The sequence below is a fragment of the Ascaphus truei genome, chromosome 11 (assembly GCF_040206685.1).
Source record: "Ascaphus truei isolate aAscTru1 chromosome 11, aAscTru1.hap1, whole genome shotgun sequence".
NCBI lineage: Eukaryota > Metazoa > Chordata > Amphibia > Anura > Ascaphidae > Ascaphus > Ascaphus truei.
Genome location: NC_134493.1, coordinates 51016765 through 51041581, shown reverse-complemented (window position 1 = coordinate 51041581; position 24817 = coordinate 51016765). Strand labels below are relative to the sequence as shown.

General features: G+C 44.6%; 1 protein-coding gene across 2 annotated transcripts; it reads left to right on the top strand.

Annotated features, from left to right (window-relative positions):
* The first annotated feature begins 370 nt into the window (after window positions 1-370).
* Window positions 371-23947, top strand: MSS51 (MSS51 mitochondrial translational activator). Of its 2 annotated transcripts, none has more exons than XM_075566190.1 (7): window positions 371-477; window positions 11753-11953; window positions 12203-12358; window positions 12817-12941; window positions 13253-13816; window positions 19221-19314; window positions 20667-23947. In XM_075566190.1, exons 2-7 carry the CDS (start codon window positions 11772-11774, stop codon window positions 20887-20889), a joined length of 1344 nt encoding a protein of 447 aa, XP_075422305.1. In that variant the 5' UTR covers window positions 371-477; window positions 11753-11771; the 3' UTR covers window positions 20890-23947. The 2 variants fall into 2 exon arrangements, with proteins under 2 accessions (XP_075422305.1, XP_075422304.1); XM_075566189.1 differs by having other exon boundaries at window positions 374-477; window positions 11745-11953.
* The last annotated feature ends 870 nt before the right edge of the window (window positions 23948-24817 follow it).

Here is a 24817-nt window from a genome sequence, read left to right as displayed (position 1 = left end):
TGCCAATTTCCATCATGACTTTCGTCTTCTATCCAGTGCAATACTGCACTATGGAATATGTCGATGTGTTATCAATAAGCAGTGGCAGCCAATAGTTAGTTATGCTTTGCCTCTTAGCTTCTCCTGTTTGGGGTTATCTATACAAGTTCCCTTGGTAAATCTGCGTCTCTTTATTTTGCCCCTCTCCATTATCCAGAGCCCCTTCCCGGCCCCTTCCCTCTGGCATAGAAGGGGGTAATAAATTAGCCCCACAAATGTCTACTTTCTTTCGACCTGCCGAGGCAGCCCTGATGGATATTAATAGATAAGCAGGTTGTCAAAACATTTTTGGCAGCTGTAAGCACCACCCAAGGGATATATTGCCACCAACGTGGGGTAGGGGGTTGGGAGAAAACCAAAGCTTTACTGTTCCAGAAACAGCCCCCAAGATCCGATACCTCAGAAGAGACGAGACAGACCAAGGAAGCAGACACAGAGGTAACTCCCTATAATAATAGGCGTCTTTCCATTTTTATCTCGTCACCTTATCCAGTATATGTATTTTGGGGGTCATTTACTCATTATTTATTTTTTTTTACTATTTTTAGGAAACCTTTTTTTCTGCCTTGATATTTGCAGCGGATATTTTTTTTTTCTCCCCGTAAATACAATAAAATGTACTGTATGTTGATTTGTATTTATTATTTTTGTATCAATTTCACATTGATCGGAGATCCAGCGAGCTTAGTTTATGATACTTGGCTGCGATAGAGATCTTAATCTAACCATGTTAGATTTAAACAATCTTGTGATAATGCTGATTTTACAGATGTTCCAAGCCTGTTAAACATTAGGATAATGTTTTTTTTGTTTTGTTTTTTTTAACTATAGTTTACAAATTGTTCTACAGTATTATTGTTATAAATACAGGACAGGAGAGAAACTCTGTAAAATAATTCAACTATTCAATAACTCAATACTGTAAGTTTGTACAAAACAAAGGAAGGGGTACTCCTGGTTTGTAAATTAAAAAGTAGTGGTACTCTGCACACTAGCGTACCATCACCCTTCCACCACTGATGTTGCAGGTGCTTTTAATAAAGTTGCCGGGCTGTAAAAGGGGAAATAATAGCTCCATACTATAAAGGTGGCAATCCACGCTGTTTGTGGGGTTTCTTTTAAGGGTGGGGGCGTCATACGTATCAAGGCAAAAGTGGTGTCATTTGTGAATTAAATATAGAACAGGTGCGGAAGAAAAAAGAAGAAAACCTTTTGATTGGCTTTATTTCTGGTATCCATTTGGTGCAAGTGTATGCCACAAATGTGCACTATCATTTGACCCCATGCACTTTTTCAAGCACAGTGGCCCTTATTCAATATACTGTACTGCCAAGCAGCTTCCCAGGGCTGGAGAAGAGAGCAGCTCCATTATAATGACTGGGACCAACATCTTCTGCAGCACAGGGGGGGAGGTAGAGCTTCACGGCATGTGTAATAAGGGCTGTGGGTCCGTGTCCCGTAGAGCTTACAAACTAATTTGTGGGGTGCGGTAATGGAAGGGACTTGCCCAAGGTCACAGGGAACTGATACTGTGATTAAACTGGCCCCGCCCACTTCAAAGACAGCATTATTTTCACAAAGTTACTGTTTCTAGATTAAAAGTAATGTTATAAGATGAATCCTATAATTAACTTTACATGTAATTATATTGCAATGCTTAGTATGGCAGCTAAAGGTGCAGTCTGTGGTAGCCAGCCCCCAAAAAACAACCTTTTGTTAACAAGTCAATAAACCAATTGAGTTCCTTAAATAAATCTAACCATGCCAACACCAACAATTTGGTTAATTATACTTCTATGGAAATGATGAACAAATTGCATTTTTCGGGGCAGTGTTTCCTTCATCCTTAGCTCACTATGTTCATTTTTAAAGAGTCAATAAAGATAAGGGGAGGGGGGGTGGGAGAGAGGACTTTGCCTGTGCTAACTCTTTCTGAGCACACAGTGACAGACAAAATGAAACACCCAGAGGAAATCAAACCCCTTCCAGGTCTCAGATAAGGCAGGGGAATCCCCTAAACTCACTGAACGTGACATTGACCTAAATTAACGTCCCCTTCATCGTGACACAATAATCCCTGGAGCAAATAACTTGACGTTAACCAGGATTTGCTCCCACAAACAGAATGGCGTTAGGGAGAATGGCTATTATTCGAAATTGTATGTAAATGAGTTCAGTACACCCTACAATATAGTCATAAGCTGGTAAGGTCAGCGGCGGGAATAATGTCTCCCTTCCTGGGGTATAAGCGACTCTATCTGGAGGTATATAAGTCACTGGGCCCTCTACTAAATAAGTCTCCTCTTGTCCCTCCTCCTCTCCCTCTCTGCTCCACCAGCGTCCCTCGCTTCCCAGGGAAAGTCCCATTTAGGACCGGACAGGAGGAATGCTAAGATGTGATTAGAAGTTTAACACAGCGCTGACGTTGCGCGCCTGCTAATGAGCTCACTTACAGCCAGTCTAATGATGTTAGCAAATTAGCTGTTAACTCCGGGCAAATAACCTCCGTTCCTGTTTTGTTGGAGCTTAGCGAGTCTATGCCGATACTTACAAACCAACTTTAACCGTTTCACTGCTGAGGGCATTTGGACCCCTGAGTGCTGGAGAAATGTTGACGTTTTTCTTGATCGCAAAGCTAAATACACACTAACGATAATATTCATACAGTAAAACTGCACAAACCCTACATGATTTTTCTGATAATCAATGGGTTCATTACATTTTCCACATATTACAAAAATGTCAGTCCAAATTTAAAAAGAAAACATTTTTGCATTAAATAACATTGAATAAAGTTAAGTATATCAACTTGAATAAAACCTTAATTCAATATGATATGTATACAATCTGTATAGCACTGTTCCCCAACTCTAAAGCTACCAGAAGAATATTATTGGTAAAGAAGTGCTTCAGCTGCAAACAGCGACAAAAGCATACAACTGAAAACAATTAAATATTACTTTATCAATTTGGCATAATATGATATTTTATTAATGCGTATATTCTGCAAAACTAATATTAACTTAGAAACGGTGTTCAGCTACTGCACCGACACACTTTATTCGAGCAAATACGCAGTATGTACCTGGCAGATACCTGGAATGCGCCACTCCTCACCTCTGACAAGCCCCGTTGCGTTTGCCTTCCCAGCCTGGGTTCATGCCTGGCTGACGGGCGGCTGATCTGTTAAATGATAATGATTAGGATTTAATAGGCTGCAATGCTTCGCGTGTCTACCAGATGGCATAAATTCATGAATTGTAATGCAGTATATATATATACTGTGCAGTATTGCAGCCAGCGGGAATAAAATGCATCAATCCCTGCCTGGAAAATAACGCAATGCACTCGGGCAGAAAACAGTCACAAACCTCAATACACCCGGGTATACCCGAATTCGTGGGACTAGCCGAGCTCGAATAAAGTGTGTCGCCAGTGTATCTCCGAAGTTATAGAACTTTGCATGACCTTCAGATAGGCTCTGCCCAGGCAGCAGCTCTGGTAAATATGTATGGGGGGACATCACTAAACCGCACAGAGAGTTTTAGATTTTAGGGGGCAAACCCCACCCAAGATTGAAAGACGGAATCTCCCCATTTCCACTTCAGGTGCGCGTAACCTTTTCCAAACTGCCCAGAATCTGATCAACCTCCCCAAAGTTAGCTCTCGCCTCCCACACCGCTGCCTCCCTAACTAGAGATGTAGGAGCTACCGGGTAAAACACAGGTTATACAAATTCCTTTATAACTACTCTTTTTGCCAGCTGCAAACTTTCACCAAGTCACATGTAGGAGTATGGAGGGTAGAAACAGCCCTATGTTAGGTTGGGTGTTATTTACTAAACTGTGACAGTGCCAATGAAGTCAATGGGAGTTTCTGTGCGATACTGCCCCTATCTGCACTAACGCAGTTTAGTTTAACTGTTCATGCAATGTCTTTATACATAATGTATAACCCTTGTATAACTGTTCACCTTATGTAACATGTATTTGTCACCATGTGTTTGTCATCATAACTCTGTGCCCATGACATACCTGAAAACGAGAGGTAACTCTCAATGTATTACTTCCTGGTAAAAGATTTTATAAGTAAATAGTTACTAATCCCCTATAAGCACTTACTGTATGCAGTAAACTCTGAAGCAGCTTGTCTGCGCCGGAGAAGACTTTAGTCACATGGATTTTAATGGAATAGATCTGTTCTCCACCAGTGGGAAACAGCTTCAAAGCATTTTAACTAAGGGCCATTGACGCTAACACATGCATGTTAAAAATATATTGGTAGGGTCAATTTTAGGGATAATTAAAGCTTGGAAAAAGCACTCAGTAAAATCTCACCGCTGAAATCCTTCCTTGAAAAGCGTGCTCACTCTTCCTGTTCTTTTTTTCTTTTTTTTAAATAGGATTTGTTTGGCTTATTTTTTACATGTTTAAATTTTAAATGTTCAGAAAAAGAGGAAAAAAATTAACTTGTTGACATTTTATAGTGTAATTTCTGGTACAAGAAGTTCTAGGTATCATGAACATCAATATCATTTTGCAATAACGGTCAACTCCGGACGACATGAATATACAAAGTGACTAAATGACCTACTAGCGCGAATATCACTGATACTGGTGACCATTCGCCAATCACACGACATACAAGGTTTATATACTGTATACGTTATTGTGTCGTGGTTTGGCAACCTTGATTCACTCATCCTTCAGCTTGCCAAACTTCTTCCAGAAATGGCACTGCTATTAAAAGTCTCAGTACTTGGATGTCTTATGTCACCTTCTCACATGTCACACTCACCATGCCATAATATACAGAAACCAGCTAACAAGCCAAAGTATTACCTACTGGACCTCTATAAACAGGACTCCGGTTACAAGAAGCTAATTTGGAGACTCTGGAATATGTGTACCAGCTCTCTTACTTTGTCGTACACTGCCAATTATGCAGATGTAACCCCTTCACTTACACTGCAAATAATCTTTACACTGACCCCAATGAAACATATTGAATAGTTGAAAGATACAGGTCCTAGTTACTAAGCGAGGCTATTTCATAAAACACCTTCTGGTGCCGGATGATACACAGTAGATGAGGTTGAAAAAATATATACGTCCATCAAGTTCAACTTGTGCTAAATTTAGACGACAGATACTTTATCCTATATCCGTACTTACAGTATATTGATCCAGATGAAAGCAAATAAAAAAAGCCAGTGACATATCATCCAATGATATCTCATAAGGGGAAAATTAAATTCCTTCCTGTCTTCAAGAATTGGCAATCATATTATTCCCTGGATCAACACCCTTCCCATGTTTACTTATTTGGTATATCCCTGTATACCTTTCCTTTCTAAAAAGATGTCCAACATTTTTTTGAACAAATCTATTGCATCTGCCATCACAGTCTCCATGGGTAACGAATTCCACATTTTAACTGCCTTACTGTAAAGAACCCTTTCCTTTGTTGCAGGTGAAATCTCCTTTCCTCCAACCTAAAGGGATGCTCCCTGAGTCCTTTGCACTGTCCTTGGGGTCAATAGTTCTTTTGAAAGCTCCTTGTACTGTCCCCGAATATATTTGTATATAGTTATCATATCCCCTCTTAGACACCTCTTTTCGAATGTAAATAAATCTAATGTAGCTAGCCTCTCCTCATAAATTAGATTATCCATCCCCTTTATTAATTTGGTGGCTCTTCTCTGCACTCTCTCTAGTTCCATAATGTATTTTCTGTGGAGTGGTGCCCAAAACTGTACCCCATTTTCAAGATGTGGTTTTATAGAGGGGCATAATTATGTTTACTTCACTTCTATCCATTCTCCTTTTAATTAAAAAAAAAAGATCTTGTTTGCCTTTGCAGCTACTGTATAACATTGGGCACTATTGCTAAACCTGCTGACTTTCATTTATCTGTATTAAACATCATCTGCCATTTACCTGCCCAAGTTTCCAGTCTATCCAAGTCCTTTTGGAGAGAAATTTAATTTTTCTCTGATTCTATTACCTTACACAATTTAGTGTCATCGGCAAAGATGGAGACTTTGCTTTCTATGCCAACCTCAAGGTCATTAATAAACAAGTTAAAAAGCACGGGTCCCAGTACCGATCCCTGAGGTACTCCACTCACATTTTTAGCCCATCCTGAAAGTTCCATTTATGACAACTCTCTGTTTATCCTTCAACCAGTTTTCAATCCAGGTGCAAATATTTTAACCAAGTAAAATTTACTTTCGTTTGTACACTAATCTGGTGTGGAACTGTATCAAGGCCTTTGCAAAATCTAACATGACCACATCAACTGCCTTACCCTGTTCTAAATTCCTACTTACCTCCTTACAAAAACTAATAAGGTTAATTTGGCACGACCTATCCTTCATAAATCCACACCCCCTCTCTCCCCACACCCACCTCATGAGTCCACACTGCTGCACTAACCCTGGAACCTCTGCTCTTTTTCTTCAGTAATTACCACAGGCCCGAATGCAACTGACTGCAGAGCCACACACACAGCAAGCAGTCATGTTCTCTGCACACTGTCCCTGCCCAACTGCCAGGAATCTCCTTGCAATGCGACTACCTTCCCTTTTCAGCTAATCCCGCTGCTCCGTACACTTCAAACAGCATATCCACACCCGCCCGTTGATCCACTCCATACCCTAGCACCGTCATTCTCGCTTCCGCCTAAGTTTTACTACTACTCCCAAGGGAGGAGTGGCTCAGGGAGAAGGAGTGGCTCAGTGAGTAAAGACACTGACTGGCACTGAGTTTGAAGCAGGGGAGCTTGGTTCAATTCCCAGTGTTGGGTCCTTGTGAGTCACTTTATCTCTCTGTGCCTCAGACACCAAATAATAGATTGTAAGCTCCACGGGAGCTGTCCCTGCAAGATGTCTCTGTAAAGCGCTACGTAAAACTACCAGCGCTATACAAGAACATGCAATTATTATACGGTCACTTGAAAATGTGTTATTACTTCAACACTGTTTGATATTACCCTGTCCAGTAATGTGCAACTCCTGGCTGGTTCATCAATAATTTGGGTCGTGTGTTTGTCTTTTAGCACACCCACAAATCTGTTTCCTTTAATTATGCTGCTAATTTAATTTCTCCACTTGATGTCCGGATAATTAAAATAACCCATTATTAAAACATGACCTTGTTTTGCAGCCTTCTCAATTTGCAAAAGCAATTTGGCTTTTCTCATTCACACAGATGTTTGGGGGTTTATAGCATATCCCTACAAACATTTCCTTTGTACTTTTACCTCCACTGCTAATTTCTATCCACAAAGTCTGTACGTTTTTTATCATTCCCTTCATAACCATCTTCCCTTATTAAAGGATATAAATCCAGTTTAACATATAAACATATTCCATCACCTCTCCTATTTACTTGATCCCACTGCAAAAGGGAATAACCTTCTAAATTAGCGCCACAATAAACAATGTAATCCCCTCATGTTTCAGTAATGCCTATGATCTCATACTGCTCCCTTCTAGCTATTAATTTAAGCTCACCCCATTTTATCTGTCAGGCTTCTGGCATTAGCAAGCACCTACTTTTTTTTGTTTACCAGTCTGTGCTCTTGTTATCTTATGCGTTCCTGCCTTTCTACTCCAATTGGATTTAGTCTTTAGAAGTTTATTTTTAGTATTATCTGCATTTAATATGAGTGCTTCTCTGCTTGCTGAACTTTCCCCCCACTCCACTCCCATGACCCATAGCTATTTCCCCATCCCTATCTATTCTGTCTAGTCCCTTACCTCTTTCTTACGCCTCTCACTACTTCCTAGGTTACAATCTTCTCCCCCCTAGCACAGAAGATCCCTCTTCCATGAGGTGCAATCCACCCCTGCTATAAAAATAGCACCTGTCAGAGCGCTCTAAACTCGTCTTTTCTACACTACTATCTTAGCCCGCCTCTTCCTCTGTCCACTGCTAAATGTTACACAGCTACCTACCTCCTCTCCTTATTCTCAGTCACAGCTCAAAGCTCTGCACACTAGCCCCAGCCAGGGCCCGCTAACTTAGCAATAAACTCCTTTCAAGATTGCCAGAGTCCCTCAAAGTTGCAAATGGCTTCTTCAGATCAACAATCTGAGACTCCAAAGAGAGCACCTGCTCACATTTCCCACAGCGGTATGCTTCTGTAACAGCTGTTCCAAGTGCACATACATGTGGCAATATGGGCATTGAGTGTCATGCTCAATCCTGCTCATTATTGCAAATATTGAGTGTTAAGTGCTAACTGACGATTTACTTCTCTGATATATCTACCCTATTTCCAACCTTTTTTGTTTGAACTCCTTCTGGTTATAACTCGACTCTTAATTCAACTGTACGTGAACCAAACTCCAATTCAGTCACACAGGGGAGGAGCTACCATGCTATTGTAAAAAGTAAATTATCAGAGGAATATAGTTCAAAGTAAATTATCAGAGGAATAAAAGTATTGTGAAATAATTTCTGACATGTGCCACCGGGTGCAATAATGCCAGCTACATCTGTGTGTGTGTGAATATATATAGCTGATATACCCGGCGTTGTTGGCTATTTGGTGGAAAGGTTGTATAATGATGTTTAAAAGAAAAATGGAAGAAAATGTAATACGATGTTGTTGTTTTTAAATGGTTTATTGTAAACACACCACACACACTGGCCAATGAGAGCCGTGGGAGGGCGGGCGGACCGACGGACGAATCAAATGGTCTACAGGGACGCACAAACAACACTTTCAGTTTTATATACAGTATATACAGTAGATATATATAGATAGGGCTAAAATTGTGCATCAGATGTAAGAAACTTTTCTTACATAAAGACGCAATTCTGGCTCCAAAAAAAGGAGCAGTGCGTCTAAACACACTTTTCTCTATTTTGATGCATAGACCCCCTCCATGTCTATACAGGAAGCAAGAGGGATAAAGTCAGCAGCATGTATAGTTGATACCTATTTAGGAGGTGAGAGGTTCGATGTCTACAGTATATACACAAGGATGAGAGCAGGTCCACTGAAAGACAAATGTACTAAGGGTCCTCCTTCTCCCGACCCTCATACCACAGACTCTGTCACTCACGCATTGCTAAGGTTAAACCCCTACTTGTAGCACTTCATTAGTCATTTAGGAGCTGGCTCCACTTACAAAAGCAGATTCCTCTGCAGTGTGGGGAGTCTCTAATTATAGGTCCGGCACATACTCATATGGCCGATCCTTAAATGCTGCTGAGTGACAAGCTGGAGGGAGGAGGGGGGGGGATGTGTTTGTTGTGTCTGTGTGTGATAGGAGCTGTCATCAAGGTCCTCATATGTGTTTCCTTGATGATGCTGTGTGGGATAGCGCGGGAAGTGTGGTGGCAATGAGGGTGAGAGGTATGTCTGTGTATTAGGAGGGGATGAAGAGGTATGTGTCTGCGTATTAGGATGGGGTGAGAGGTATGTGTTCCTGATGTCTCCGTAATAGGAGGCAGTGGGAGGTATGTGTATCGGATGTCTCTATATAAGAAGTGGATGAGAAGTATGTGACACTGCTGTCTCTGTAGTAGGAGGGGCTGAACAGTTTGTGTCCCTGATGTCTATAATATGTGACCCTATTGCCTTTTGTATTAAGAGGGTGTGAGAGGTATGTGTCCCTGATGTCTCTGTATTTGGAGAATGAGAGATGTGTGTTTGTGTATTAGAAGGGGTGACTCGTTTGTGCTCTGATGTCTGTGTATTAGGATGGGGATGAGAGGTATGTGTCCCTGATGTCTGTGTATTAGGATGGGGATGAGAGGTATGTGTTCCTGATGTTTATGTATTAGGAGGGGATGCAGGGCATGTGTCCCTGATGTCTATGTATTAGGATGGGGATGAGAGGTATCTGCCTGTGTATTAGGATGGGGTGAGAGGTATGTGTCCCTAATGTCACTGTGTTACAAATGCATGAGAGGTATGTGTCCCTGTTTTCTGTGTATTAGGAAGGGCTTAGGTGTGTGTCCCTGATGTCTAGAAAAGAAATAGGGACCTCTTCAGCTAGCTTCGATGTTATCACTGCAACATCGAACGTGTTTGCATGTCCCTGCCGATCGGTATGAATTTTGTGAAAAAGCGATATTCAGTAAGATATATCGCTTGGTAAATACCGCTTGATACAAAAATGACATACGGCACGAGTTTGAATTTGCTTTTCCAGCTATATGACCGGGCGATTTCACTCCAGCCTGGAAAAGTTGTGCAGAGAGAAACTGCTTCTCCCTGCACAGCTCCCTGCACAGCTCCCTGCACAGCTCCCTGCACAGCGCTCACAGGCAATTGCGCTGTTTTTATTTTAATTGTTTTGATATAGTATTGAAGCAGAGGGTCTTCGGAGCTGGACCGCAAGCCTGAGACAATTTGTGCGACCCGAGGAGAGTCACATAAACTCCCCGACCATTGTTGTGTAAACTCTTCCGGGCAGGGACTATTGTTATGCGCTATTGAGTGTGGTGGTGTGCAGTATTAGTGCTACAGAGAAGTAACGGGGTCTGTGTATTAATAATAGATAGAAGACAGCAGGAACAGCAGGGAGGCAGGGGGAGTGACCGCCGGCAGCGGCTGCAAGGCTCAGTGACCAGAGGGCACAACTGGAGCGGAGGAAGAGCGGCTGTCGGCATAGGGTACACAAGGCTGGCAAGGGGCACAGGGAAACCAGGGGTCTAAGGAACAATTAAATGATTTAAGGAGGTCTGCGGGGCAAACACGGAGGAGTTTCAAAGGGATGGAGCTCAGGCTGGGTCTCCAGGGCTGGCCCCCCTCCATTACAACGTATCTTTATTGGCTCTCTGATGTGGACAGGGGGGGTAAGAGGTAAAGAACATGTAATTAATTTCCAGAAAAACAAAAGCTGACAAATATTTGCTTTTAGCATGGTTAGATTAGTTTAAGGCAGGGGAGCGCAATCTTTTTTTCTCCTGCGCCCCCTTGCCGGCTGTCCCCTTCTCTGCACCCCCCCCCTCCCCTTTACCTTGGTTCCGACGTTCTGGGCATCATGACGTCACGTTGTCATGGCAACGTGACGTCACATGACCCCCCACCACGTTGTCATGGCGACACGTCTCCAGAAGCCGTCTGAACCAAGGTAAGGGCAGTTTACAGAGGCCTTCGCTGCTTCCCCGGCATTTAATTTAAATGCCTTAGGGAAGCGCACAGGGCTTCTGTTAACCCTGCGCCCTTCGCAGACAATCTCGCGTTCCCCCCCCCTTTTGCGCGCACCCGGTTTAACTAAGTCAATTAGATGGTTAAAGAATTTTCAAAAGGTTGTTTTTTTTGGCTGGCTACGTGGGATTACACCTTTAACTGACAAAAGAGGCCTTTCTTATGGCCAATGAGGATGAGAAAATCGCCTTGCTATGTAGACCCTAGAGCAGTGTTTCCCAACTCCAGTCCTCAGTGAACCCCAACAGGTCAGGTCTTAAGGATATCCCTGCTCCAGCACAGGCGGGTCAATCAAAATGACTGAGCCGCTGATTGACCCGCCTGTGCTGGAGCAGGGATATCCTTAAGACCGGACCTGTTGGGGTTCCCTGAGGACTGGAGTTGGGAAACACTGCCCTAAAGTGACTTTTTGCTTAACATGACTCATCACCAAAGAGCCCCCCGGTGGTCACATCAGGACAATTGGCTGGAAGTTGAGTATCTCTGTGTAGATTCACGTACTGTATGGTTCACCTTTCTCTAATCCCTCTCAGGTTTTCAGCTATTCTCCTCCTGTCACCATGTCTCAGAAGAAACCTTCGTCCAAGTGCGCCCGCTCCCGGCAGAAGCCAACGGTGCCAGCCGCAGCAGCTGGTGGCTACTACACGGACTCCCTGGGTTTTATGTCTATGGACAGCAATGTCCCGGGACTCTCCAATGTCATCCTGAAGAAACTCAATATGAAGAGCTATGAAGAGTACAGGTATTCTCTTCTGTACATTACTTCCTTTCCTTCATCCATCCCTTTCTCCTTCATTCTCTTATGTTCTATTCTCCATCTCTGTTCTTTCTCCCTCTTCATCATTCTATCTCCTCTGCCCTCTCTCCCTGCCTTTTTTGAGTCACTTTTCTTTTCTCCCTCATCCCCTCTTTTTTTCTTCTTCTATGTTTCACTGTCCGTTTCATCCCATCCTTTCCCCTCTCGCTCTCCTTCTCTGACTTATCGCCTCAGGTCTGCACTCGGTGGTAAGAATCTGGCCACAAATTTTGGGATCCGGACATATTCAGAGATGTTTCAGAAGATGGAAGACACTTTCAAGTTCTGCGCTCAGTGCAAGAAGCTCCCTTCCCTTCTTCCAGGACCCTCCACCCTTAGACGCTGCAAAAGGTACGGTAACACCACGGGAATGGCCTGAGGGTAGGATGGGCAGGACTTATACATGTTCCAACATGATTCAAAGCCTGAATTTAACACGGTGAGGAGCAGCTATTCCAGTCCTGTTTCTTAAGTCTCACACTGTTTTTGAACATACTAACTGTGATGTACTTTGAGGGGGTAATTCAATATAGTCAAAAATATTTGTTTTCATCTGAAAACTCCCATTGAAGTCAACGGGAGTTTCCAATCTGTTCTCTCATTCTTTCCCCTTAGGCTCTGTCTCCATAATCTTAACAACTCACACTCTTTTTTGGAATTATTAATACACTGGCACATCTTTAATTCTTTCTCACCCGTTTTCTGTTCGGTCCTTCCCTCTCTCTACATTCCTACTCTCTGTCACTCCCCTCTTTCTTGGCCTCTTTCCCCCCTATTCTTTCTTGTCGCTCTCCATCACTTTCCTGCAGGTGTCAGAATGTGTATTATTGCAGCTCTGAATGCCAGAGGGAAAACTGGGCCTCACATAAGAAGTATTGCCGGAAATTGAAGCTGGCAGCAATAGATAGACTGGTGGAATGGTTGGTATTTACAGGTAAGAATAAATGCTGGGAGACTGGGTGATTGAGAAAAGCTGGTACAGTTGTTTGTCTCCACTTCAATTAAGACATATTAGCAAGAAAGATGCCAACAACCTTATGCATTTAAGATGAACACCCTAACCACTACTCTACACGTCGCCTGGCCCCTCAGTACTGCAGATAAGCTCTTGCACTGTAGGTGCTAGTTTTGTTGACCTATTAAATAAGGGCTCTGACACCAAGAGGGTGATACTACTAGTAGGATTGTGGAGTTAAAGTTCAATCTGTCTGATATGGTTCCTTGCCTGTACTATCTATCCCACAGGGGACATACCCTTTCCGACAGAGCCTTGGACGAAGCCCATATCGGAGGTAAAGGACTGGGAGGACTGGCTCTCCATGCAAGAAGGTCTGGGGGAGAAGCTGGACAACATAATGACTGGACGTTACATGGGCCTCCTCTGGTCCAATGCTGGAAAGCCCAGGCCAGAAGATAATGAACTCATGGAGTCCATCAAGCGCCTGACCTCTGACTTTTTGTCTAGGCCAGTGACCATTGGTTTTGCCATGAATGCCTTCCATGTGGACCCTTACAATAGGCCGGTCACAGTTCACGTGGTGGGAGCTTCTCATATTGAGACATTGAATATCAGGGCTTCGGACTATGATGAACTTGCCAAGATGTTCCCAGGCAACCAGGGCCTGGAGGTGGTGATGGTGGGACCAGAGGTGGTGGATGGTCCAGTCATGAGGCCTCCCCTGACGGCATTTGGCCCTCGTGGGAAAGTATATCTTAGTGGCTACAGGGGGCTGTATCACGTCTTCTGGGAGACACTGGTAGAGAGCCAAAGAGCAGCACGGCCTGATCTTGTGGTTGGCTTCCATCCAGGTGAGCATTTGGTTATACCTATATTCATAACCACCTTTGTGTCATGTGGCCTTAATGACAGTGTATTCTCCTACATATGAATGTTATATAATACAGGAAGACAGTTTACGTCCATCTGTGTGTCATGTGACCTGGAAGCAGAATACATCTTCACATACGATATATGTAACCAATTTCAGCTACTATGTCACTCTGTATTGGGAGGATCAAACTGTATATATCATAGGTGTCTCCTGTCTCTGTACCACTAAGTCACCCTGTATTGAGATGGACATCCCTATTTCTGAGTCACCATACATTGGGAAGAACAGACTCAACGTGGGTTATTCATTAAAGAAGAATCTCATTAAAAATCCTGAGGATGTGTCTTATTAGATAATACTGACTGCATTTGTTTAACATTTTTTCACGGTTTGTGCCTTTTTTTAATGATTTTTTATGTGTAAAAGCTTCCTCGGGTTGCAATAGCAATCATTTAGGAAGCCACAGCACTTCATATTGGGTGCCTGGGAAGCAGAATCTCTGCCGATCGATCACAGAAGAATAGATCAATCGGCAGCGTAGATAACTGCATTGCTGTAAATGTAAGGCACGACATTTAAACTCTGATATTGACTTTAGTGACGGTCCCATGTAATAGTAGCCGGATCTCCAGTATTGCAGTTTAATGAATAACCCCCAATGTGTCACATGCCTGTTCCGTGTCTGTGCTATAACCTCACACTTAATGGGCCATCAGTCCTTTCTGTCACTGTCATTTGTCACAAACCTGATGTGTCATAAATGGCTTATTTCTGTGTCACTGTGTCAATCTTTGATTCTGTCTCTCTGTCAGACATGGTCACAGACATGCACTGTGTCTGTGTCACTATGTAACTCCATATTGGCAGACATGTCAATTCTCACAGATTTTTAGCATCAGCGTCTCTTAGGGCCGTATTCTATATATGCTGAAGTGCCGGCAATTTTAAGACCAAAATCCCCATTGAAGACTATGGGCTTTGCATATATAGAATTACTCTTTTAGACTTCAGTGGAGTCTCACAGACACAAGACAGCAATTTTCCATTACAATATATTTTGTTTATCCAGAACTCCTAATTCTCACAGGGTTTAAGCTTAGGTACTTCTGTCTCTGTGTTTCAGTGTCACTATGTCACTTTGTACAGACAAACATAAAACATATTAATTGCCCAAATTCTGCAGATGTAGCTTGTCAAACGAATTCCCCAGATAATACAACATATCCCACTGTAACACAAAATATAATGCGATTTTGATAGGATTCATTTGTAGTGTTGATGCAGAGTATCACATTATATCCTCACCAAAGGGGACAACGAAACCTACTACACCTGTATATTTAGACACTTCTGGAAGTGCAGGTGGTAATATTTCAAATGGTTTCCTGGTAGACGAGGGACGAGGTGCCATATTACCTCTCAAATGCCGGACTAGATCTCCGTAGTTATAGAAAAATGCAGTGTATTTACAGCCGCTGTAGATCTTCAGCTGTGAATCTTCTCTGATGCCTGTTTATCCAACCCCTGCCTACTGCTGTATCCTGCCAGGAATAGCAGCCTGAGCCCCGAGTGCTGCTGGAAAAAGCCTGGCCAAGAACAAAGTCCATGTGTTCTGAAAGCCAAAGCCAACCTTATCCAGACATCCTGAGACAGATGCAGGGGTGGGAGAGGAGGGGGAGCAGAGCAAGAGTCAGGAGCAGGGGACAACTAGAGGTGCATATTTAAGGAGAAGAACGTGGTGGCATGTAGAGAGGAAGAGGAGGGAAATATTTTTGAGGGTTGATAGAAAGAGAGGTCATAAAAGATAGGGAAAGAAAGCAAGAGAAAGAGGAGGAATTATCCTTGTTTAAAGGGAAAGACATAGGAACCAAGAAACAGAACGGGCCCGTGTTCCTCAGCAGAGCAGTATGATGACGGAGGCATAAAGAGGTTAATGGACAATTGAGTCTGTCCTTTCTAATACCGGGTGGTATAGTGGCAAAGAGATAAACAGGATTTCTGAATGAATAGATCGGTCCTAAAAAAAAACAGGTTTACACCGTGACACAGAGACATGGGGGCTCATGGGATATCAGGTCTGTCCCATCCACCACTGTGTGACATTGTGGCAAGGAGACCACAGAGGGACCATGACTCCAGCTCCTCATATTGCAAAGTGACATAAAGACACAGAGACAGTCTACGGATCATCCGGTTTCAGAGATGCCAACATCTAATGACCAAAAAGAGTGCGATTTGGGCATTCAGGGTGAAAAAAATAGCTCTTTCATGGAAAAGCACTGCTTTTTTTATCAGTGAGACTCCATTGAAGTCAATGAGAGGCTGATACTAACTATCAGTGACACTGGCCCCAAATAAACGCGACTCACAGAAAATGAGTGAGACTTGACATAGCTGAAGTTTTGTCCTCCCCCATAAGGGTGACATATTGGCACAGAGACATGGAACCCTTGCATTCATGATATGACACTGAGAGTGGATCTGTAGACTGTAGACTTCCGTTCTAATATTTAAACGGCAGGGTGAGTGTCAGGACGTGCTCACCACAAACGAGACGGGACCGCGGTGCTGAGGTGGGATAGGATATAACGCCACCCACAGCCACGAGGACACTTCTTGAGAGTAGAGTGGTCTGGGAGTCCGGGTCGGGGCAGGAGAGGTACGGATGGTAGAGGGTGCTGTTTGCCAAGTCCGGGGTTAGAGAGAAGGACGTAATCGTTTACCGTTTGCCGGGTACGGGATGCCAGAGGTGCGGAGAGTCGTGTTGCCGTATGCCGAGTTCGGGATGCCAGAGGTGCGGGTAGTCGTAGAGGAAGCCGGTTCGGTACACAAGGAAGACTGCAAAACAGGACTAGGGAGGCAGAGAGTGATGAGAACAACTGGTTCAATGCTCAGCCGATGAGTTAATGAAGCTGTAGGGTATATATAGGCACGAGGGTCCAATGGCACAGTAGCAAGGTGGGGGTGTGTGAATGGGTCAGGCTGAGGCAGGGATAGGTCCAGAGAAACCCCTGGAGGAGGGACTAGACGAACGAGCACATTTGATTGAGGCATTGTAAAGAGGAGATATGCCTTTAAGAGGCTGTTGCTCCTCCATGTGGACGCGCCCCCGTGTGGCCGTACTTGCGGGCGCGTGACCAAGTACACGCCCAGGCCTGACACTAGAAGGGGAGCGCTGACGTGCGCGCGCGCGCCTAGGCAATATGGCGATCGGCTTCCTGGAGGGAGGATCGCTACGAGACGCGGGAGAGCCCGGCGGCACCACGGGTAAGTAAGGAGCACGCCGAGGACGACATGACTCCCAGGACCTTACAGTGAGATAGTGACACAGTTACAGAAGGAACTGTTGGATCTCAAGTACATTCCTCACACTGCTGTGTGACAGTGACACAGATATGGAGAAGGGACATAGACCATTGAATTGTCCCTTTCATTACATAGTGATCTCTGTCCTCCTAACAGAGAGGATTGTAACTTCGCCTTCCCTAGCACTATAGAGAGCCAGGCATTGCTGCTATTACCTGCAATTGTCCCTCTCAATAATCCTCTCCAGATTTAGTCTATTTTCAGCTCTATATATAAATATCCTGACACCCCTGTGGAACTTCACACTTGGAACCTCCATACATGCATATGTTAACCCTTCAGTGCCAGAGCGTCTGCATGACATTGAAGAGCAATTTATATCTGCAATGTGAAGAGCAATCTACATCTGCAGTGTGCAGAGCAATATATATTTGCAAGATGTAGGGGTAGTGTAAATCTGCAATGTGCAGAGACATATATATATATATATATATATATATATATATATATATATATATATACATATACATATATATATATATATATATATATATATATATATATATATATATATATATATATATATAGCCAATAAAGAATATCACTTGTAAGCACATTCACATGTCTTAGACAGGTCTGCAACCCTGCCTTTCGACCATTATCACCTCGCATACAGTGCTCCCACTGCAGCAAGGGATTCTGGGAGATGACATGCAAATGAGCACACAATGTGTCACCTTTTGCCTGGAATATCCATTCACATGGAGCCCATTTAAGCTCATGTATCGCCGTTCACACAGCTTTTAAACACAGCATGGGACTAGCAAATAAAGTTTAAACCACTCACAGACATGTTTCAACCTTGATGGGTATCATCAGTGTGAGGTTGGTATAAACTTGCTCTGAAATATTTCTAGGCTGGGTAGGTTTACCATACATTTTAAGTTATGGTGGGTGAAAAAGGCGACAGAAAACCTCCACCGTTAGCATATAGCCAATAAAGAATTGGCTATATGCTAACGGTGGAGGTTTTCTGTCGCCTTTTTCACCCACCATAACTTAAAATGTATGGTATATATATATATATATATATATATATATATATATATATATATATATATATATATAAAATAAAAAATAAAAGCATTTTGTTAGCCACAGAACGGTATCGTCTATTCGTTTTTGATTATTAAAGCTCGACTAAAACGGTACTGATACCTCTACATATACATACATATATATATATATACATACATATATATATATATATATATATATATATATATATATATATATATATATATATATATATATATATAAAATCACTGTCCTCTAGGTGCTGGAAGAGTGCAGTAAGGGACCTTTCCAGCTCTCAGAGAGGTAATCCCCTAGAGTAGCCAGCTGCACCTGCTTAATTGAGAAGGCTGAATGGGGAAGTGATTTAAAAGACTGAAAGCTGCCATGCACAGGGAGAGAAGGGGGAGATAGAAGTGCTCCCCAGCTGCGGTGGCTGGTTAGAAAGGACCTATAGGAGAGTTTCTGCGCATGTGGGGCTGAGTTCCCCTAGGAAGAAAGGACGCAAGGCCCGTGCTGAAGCAGTGATGTCTGCTTCATAAGGAATAAAGATAAGCAAAACCCTTATTTTTGTGTTACATTGGTGTATATGCCAGGGCATGTTTTAGCTGGGAACCAGTATAGTTGGCCAGCGGTCTTTAGAGAGGAATGAAGAAAAGTCAATTAGTTTCCCTAACGGGAATAGGATTTGATTTTATTATTTGGTTTTCTTAAAGGGACGGTGGGCCTGGTGTACGATTTAATCCCTGTAAATAAAACCCCTGCAGTTGAGTTTTATACAGTGTTTCCAGCCTTAAATTGAGACAAAAGTGATTGCAACGTGGTGTGGGCATCGCAATATATATATTATAATATAAATTTATATTATATGCAATGTGCGTGTACAAGATGCTGAGCAGGGTATATCCGCAATATATAGAGGAATGTATATCTCTATATCTCATCTTGCATACAGTATGCACCCAAAATCTCACTCCTCTCCTTTTCCCTTCCTGTTGCAGGGTTTCATGCCTCTCAGGGTCTGACAGAAGGATGGCTCCCCACTCTACTTCTCCTGCGTGACTACAACATCCCATCTATGTTCACCATGTACAGGTAAAAGCTCTGTATAGATCTACTGTAACATGGAACTGCTGGGGGAGGTCACACTGTGACAGGGCACTGCTGGGGGAGGTCACACTGTGACAGGGCACTGCTGGGGGGAGATCACACTGTGACAGGGCACTGCTGGGGGAGATCACACTGTGACAGGGCACTGCTGTGGGAGGTAACACTGTGACAGGGCACTGCTGGGAGGAGGTCACACTGTGACAGGGCACTGCTGGGGGGAGGTCACACTGTGACAGGGCACTGCTGGGGGAGGTCACACTGTGACAGGGCACTTCTGGGAGGAGGTCACACTGTGACAGGGCACTGCTGGGGGAGGTCACACTGTGACAGGGCACTGCTGGGGGAGGTCACACTGTGACAGGGCACTGCTGGGGGAGGTCACACTGTGACAGGGCACTGCTGGGGGTGGTCACTCTATGACAGGGCACTGCTGGGGGAGGTCACACTGTGACAGGGCACTGCTGGGGGAGGTCACACTGTGACAGGGCACTGCTGGGGGAGGTCACACTGTGACAGGGCACTGCTGGGGGAGGTCACACTGTGACAGGGCACTGCTGGGGGAGGTCACACTGTGACAGGGCACTGCTGGGGGAGGTCACACTGTGACAGGGCACTGCTGGGGGAGGTCACACTGTGACAGGGCACTGCTGGGGGAGGTCACACTGTGACAGGGCACTGCTGGGGGAGGTCACACTGTGACAGGGCACTGCTGGGGGGAGATCACACTGTGACCGGGAACTGCTGGGGGAGATCACACTGTGACAGGGCACTGCTGGGGGGAGGTCACACTGACAGGGCACTGCTGGGGGAGGTCACACTGTGACAGGGCACTGCTGGGGGGAGATCACACTGTGACAGGGCACTGCTGGGGGAGGTCACACTGTGACAGACAGGGCACTGATGGGGGAGGTCACACTGTGACAGGGCACTGCTGGGGGAGATCACACTGTGACAGGGCACTGCTGGGGGAGGTCACACTGTGACAGGGCACTGCTGGGGGAGATCACACTGTGACAGGGCACTGCTGGGGGAGATCACACTGTGACAGGGCACTGCTGGGGGGAGGTCACACTGTGACAGGGCACTGCTGGGGGAGGTCACACTGTGACAGGGCACTGCTGGGGGAGGTCACACTGTGACAGGGCACTGCTGGGGGAGGTCACACTGTGACAGGGCACTGCTGGGGGAGGTCACACTGTGACAGGGCACTGCTGGGGGAGGTCACACTGTGACAGGGCACTGCTGGGGGGAGGTCACACCCACACATAGGGCACTAGGAGAGGTCACTCTGTGACAGAAGGTAACCTAACCCCTGCATTCCTGCTCTTTGCCCACAGTGAACAGGAGCTCAAATACTCCCTGCAGATCCTGGGGGAGTTGGACACTCTGGTTCTGGGGTCCGGGCCTCTCCCATTCTCCTCCCCGAAGCTGGAGCAGGTTCAGTCCGACCCCAACAAACCCCCTGTACGCAGCAACTCGCTGTACATGCTCCTCAGGGGATCCGTGGGGACGGAATCTGACACTGAAATGGGAGAGATGGAGGAGGCTGGGAAGAGCTAAGCCCAAATACGGCATCCGCTCTCCATCCTATGTACACACCTCTCTCCTTGTACTCTTCCCATTATCCACACAGGACTCCCTGTACTCCTCCTATTATCCACACAGGACTCCCTGTACTCTCTCTATGTACACACAGGAGTCCCTGTACTCTCTCTATGTACACACAGGAGTCCATGTACTCTCTCTATGTACACACAGGACTCCCTGTACTCTCTCTGTGTACACACAGGACTCCCTGTACTCTCTCTGTGTACACACAGGACTCCCTGTACTCTTCCTATTATCCACACAGGACTCCCTGTACTCTCTCTATGTACACACAGGACTCCCTGTACTCTCTCTGTGTACACACAGGACTCCCTGTACTCTCTCTATGTACACACATCTATCTACACAGATGTTCATCTACAGTAGTAAGACCAGCATTATTTCCCCTTCTAATAAAACACAGAACCCTCCTATCTGCATACAGCCCTCCTTGTACTCTCCCACACGGAGTGCTCCCTCCCTGTACCCCCTCCTAGCTACACATAGTCCTACCCTTTCCTGCTTTCTCATCTCTCCCTATGATCTCTACACCATGGGCCATTATCTTTGGCTGGGGGGTCGCTTAACAAGCCTTGGTAAGCTCGTGGGCCACAGACAATATACAATCTACATTAAGTCTGTGGCCTGCAAAGCTTACCAAAGCTCCCCTCCTCACCAGCTACTCGCCCACCTGCATCTTCCCTTCTCTTTTACCCTCCTCAATCCCTATCCCCCTCTCTGCTTTCTCTCTTCCCCCTTCCCTTTTAATTCCCTTCTCTCTCAGCTCTCACTCCCCTTCTCCCTCCTCCCTCGGCTTCTACCTGTGGTGCGGCGGAGGCATCAGCACGGCGGAGAAGGCAGCAGCAGTGTGGCGGAAGCCCACCCAAGCGGTGATTACACAACCTTTGTGTAAAGACCACCTGCCTGGGCTCCAGCCACGTTGCGGCCTCTGCCGTGCTGCCGCCTCCTTTGCTGCTGCCTCCGCCGCCCGTACCCACAGGTAAGGGCCGGGGAGCGGGTCCCTACCTGTGATGGTCCGCAGGCAACCATCCCGTGGGCCAGATGTGGCTCTGTACTTTGCCCACCCCTGATCCACACACATTCCTCTCCTTCCTAGCTATACCAAGCCCTGTCCCCTATCCCTTCACACAGCCCTGCCTGCTCTCTCCCTCTTACCTATTCACCTATACACTCAACCCTCCCTGACGCTCACTCTCTCCCCTCTCTCCTTCCTTCTTCCATCTCCCCAGCTCAGTTAACTTCTCTTCTTCAGCATCATGTACCAGAATAACGTATCATACTACTAACAGACTACTACACAGTAGGCCCATATTTACTAAGCAGCCTTCTGCCATAACACTGCAGGCCCTTATCTTTGAGCGCCCGAAGCTGCCTTATGGAAGAACACTGCTTAATAAACATGGGCCATAACGCCTACCTTTCTTGTCACTCCGAGCCCCTCATGTCACCCAAAGAGTTAAAGGGGATATTACAAATAGCAGAACAACCCCCCCCCCCCGCTATATTTTGTTAAAGCAACTTATCAATGCAATGGCTTCCTCAGAGAAACTCCATTCCCTAGCGTAACGTTCTCCCATTTCCTCTTATTTGCTTCTTGTGTAAAAATACGTCCGTTTTTAGCTTTCAGCGGCTCCGCTTAATTCTAATGTCACCTACTAATTATTGTTCTTGCAACAATGTAAACTGCCATCATTAAGTCAAACAAAACATCACAAAGGAAGACTCTGGATGAACGATCTCTCTGCATATAGAACAATTGGCAGTGTTATTACAAGGGAGATCCGGCAAAAGATTGTATAAACACGCCAAAGTATTTTGTTGCTATGGAAACATTAAACGTTATAAAAAAAGATGTATTTTAAAATATGTATACTTGTTTGATTTGTTAAAAAAAAAAAAAATTAATTTTTACATTGAGATGTGGGAAGACTTGGAGTCCCCAGTGCGGTCTGTCACGATCGTGCTATGGGGCATCCATGCTTCTGAATGGGGCCCCCCACAGCAATAATCCTTCAGTGCCCCGTCCAACGCGGTCACATGACCACGAGCGGCTGCGGCCCCGAAGACGTTAAGTCTGGCTACATCTGTATAGAACACGCCACTGCCACGCGTTCACTTTGGTCCTAGGACAGGATGACTCATTCATCTTTTCAGTCCCCTTACGACGTAGCTGGTATGTCACGGGCACAATACTCTTTTTGTTGGGGTGATCGGGCTCCGATGGAGCGTCCGGCCACAATCGAAATGGAAGTGAAGCCCGGCTGCGTTACGTGACTATGCCGAACCCCGGGCACGGAAAAGTGTAAAGCTCCTAGTCCTACGTAGAGTGGACACCGTGCAGTTTTGGAAAACCCTTTAGCTGTAAAACGGCTTGTAGTCTGCAGGGTGAGCACAGTACCACATCTGTCCACCAGATGGCATCAAATCTGACGCTCCAGTCTGCATGTATCAAGTTAGTTTCCCATAGGCCTTTTCACCGAGCAATTAATGGAGATACCATAGCTCTTTTTCACTCAGCAATGTATCAAGCTAGTTTCCCATAGGCCTTTTCACTCAGCTATGCAATCAAGTTAGTTTTTCCATGGGCCTTTTCACCAGCAATGCTTCAAGTCGGATACCATAAGCCTTTTCACTAAGCAATGCATCACGTGAGTTTCCCATCGCCGTTTTCATTTAGCCACGCATCAAACCATTTCCTTTTCCCACTGAATGTAGCTCTTTTGTTTTTGTTCATTATGGAAGCTGAAAAAAGTGGTTGCCTTCGGTAAATGAGTACGTCAAGAACACCCTGTTCCAAATGTATTACATTTGATTTCTCTGATCCAGGGAGCCAGTCACTGACTTACCCTTCTTCTTGCTCCTGCCAATGACATTGCTGCTAATGACGGTCTGTCTAAAAATCTCAGACCCGTCATTCAGTTTCTGTAAATATCACATACTGTACCCTCCATCAGTAACTATTTTTTATGTCCTGTACCTATTAAAACCAGCTGCAACTACTTATGCCTGTGTGAAGTACTACACAACCTGTATCCTATTGGTTGACGCTCGGAACCTTCCGCTAATATTTATTTATTTATTTATTTATAAAATATTTTACCAGGAAGTAATACATTGAGAGTTACCTCTCGTTTTCAAGTATGTCCTGGGCACAGAGTAAAACAAATAGTACATGGTTACAAATACAGTTACATAAATGAACAGGGTATACATTATATACAGAGACATTGCGTGCACAGTTAAAGAAAATATATATTATGAGCGTATGAAACAGTTACAGACCAGATTAAAGTGTGAGACAGCCTTAGATTTGAAAGAACTTTCAAATAATGACATCAGCATGAAGATCAATCAATGATTTGACACATGATCAACGGTTATAGGGAAGTTATCACCCCGTACATTATCTGTATGGATTAGTATATACAAATAAATACAGAAATACACTTTTTTTTTATGGGGAAAATTATATTTGAATTAAATACATTTGTATTTGTTATGGTGCCAAAATTGGAAGTGCTCACTTGCTTGTGAGCTCATGTATCCCACATTAACATAGGAAGTAAAGTGTATTTCATATCCCCACTGCTTGTAGGATCTGTCTGCCTAATTTGGAGTCAGTCTCACTGATTTTTAGCATAAGCAGTCTCATAGTTTTTATATCAGGGGTGGCCAACTCCAGTCCTCAAGGGCTACCAACAGGTCAAGTTTTCAGGATATCCCTGCCTCAGCAGAGGTGAGCCACCTGTGCTGAAGCAGGGATATCCTGAAAAACTGACCTGTTGGTAGCCCTTGAGGACTGGAGTTGGCCACCCCTGCTTTATACATGTAAAAATAAAGGTTTGGGATCTTACCGCCCTCCTTTTAGATAATTGTAGTG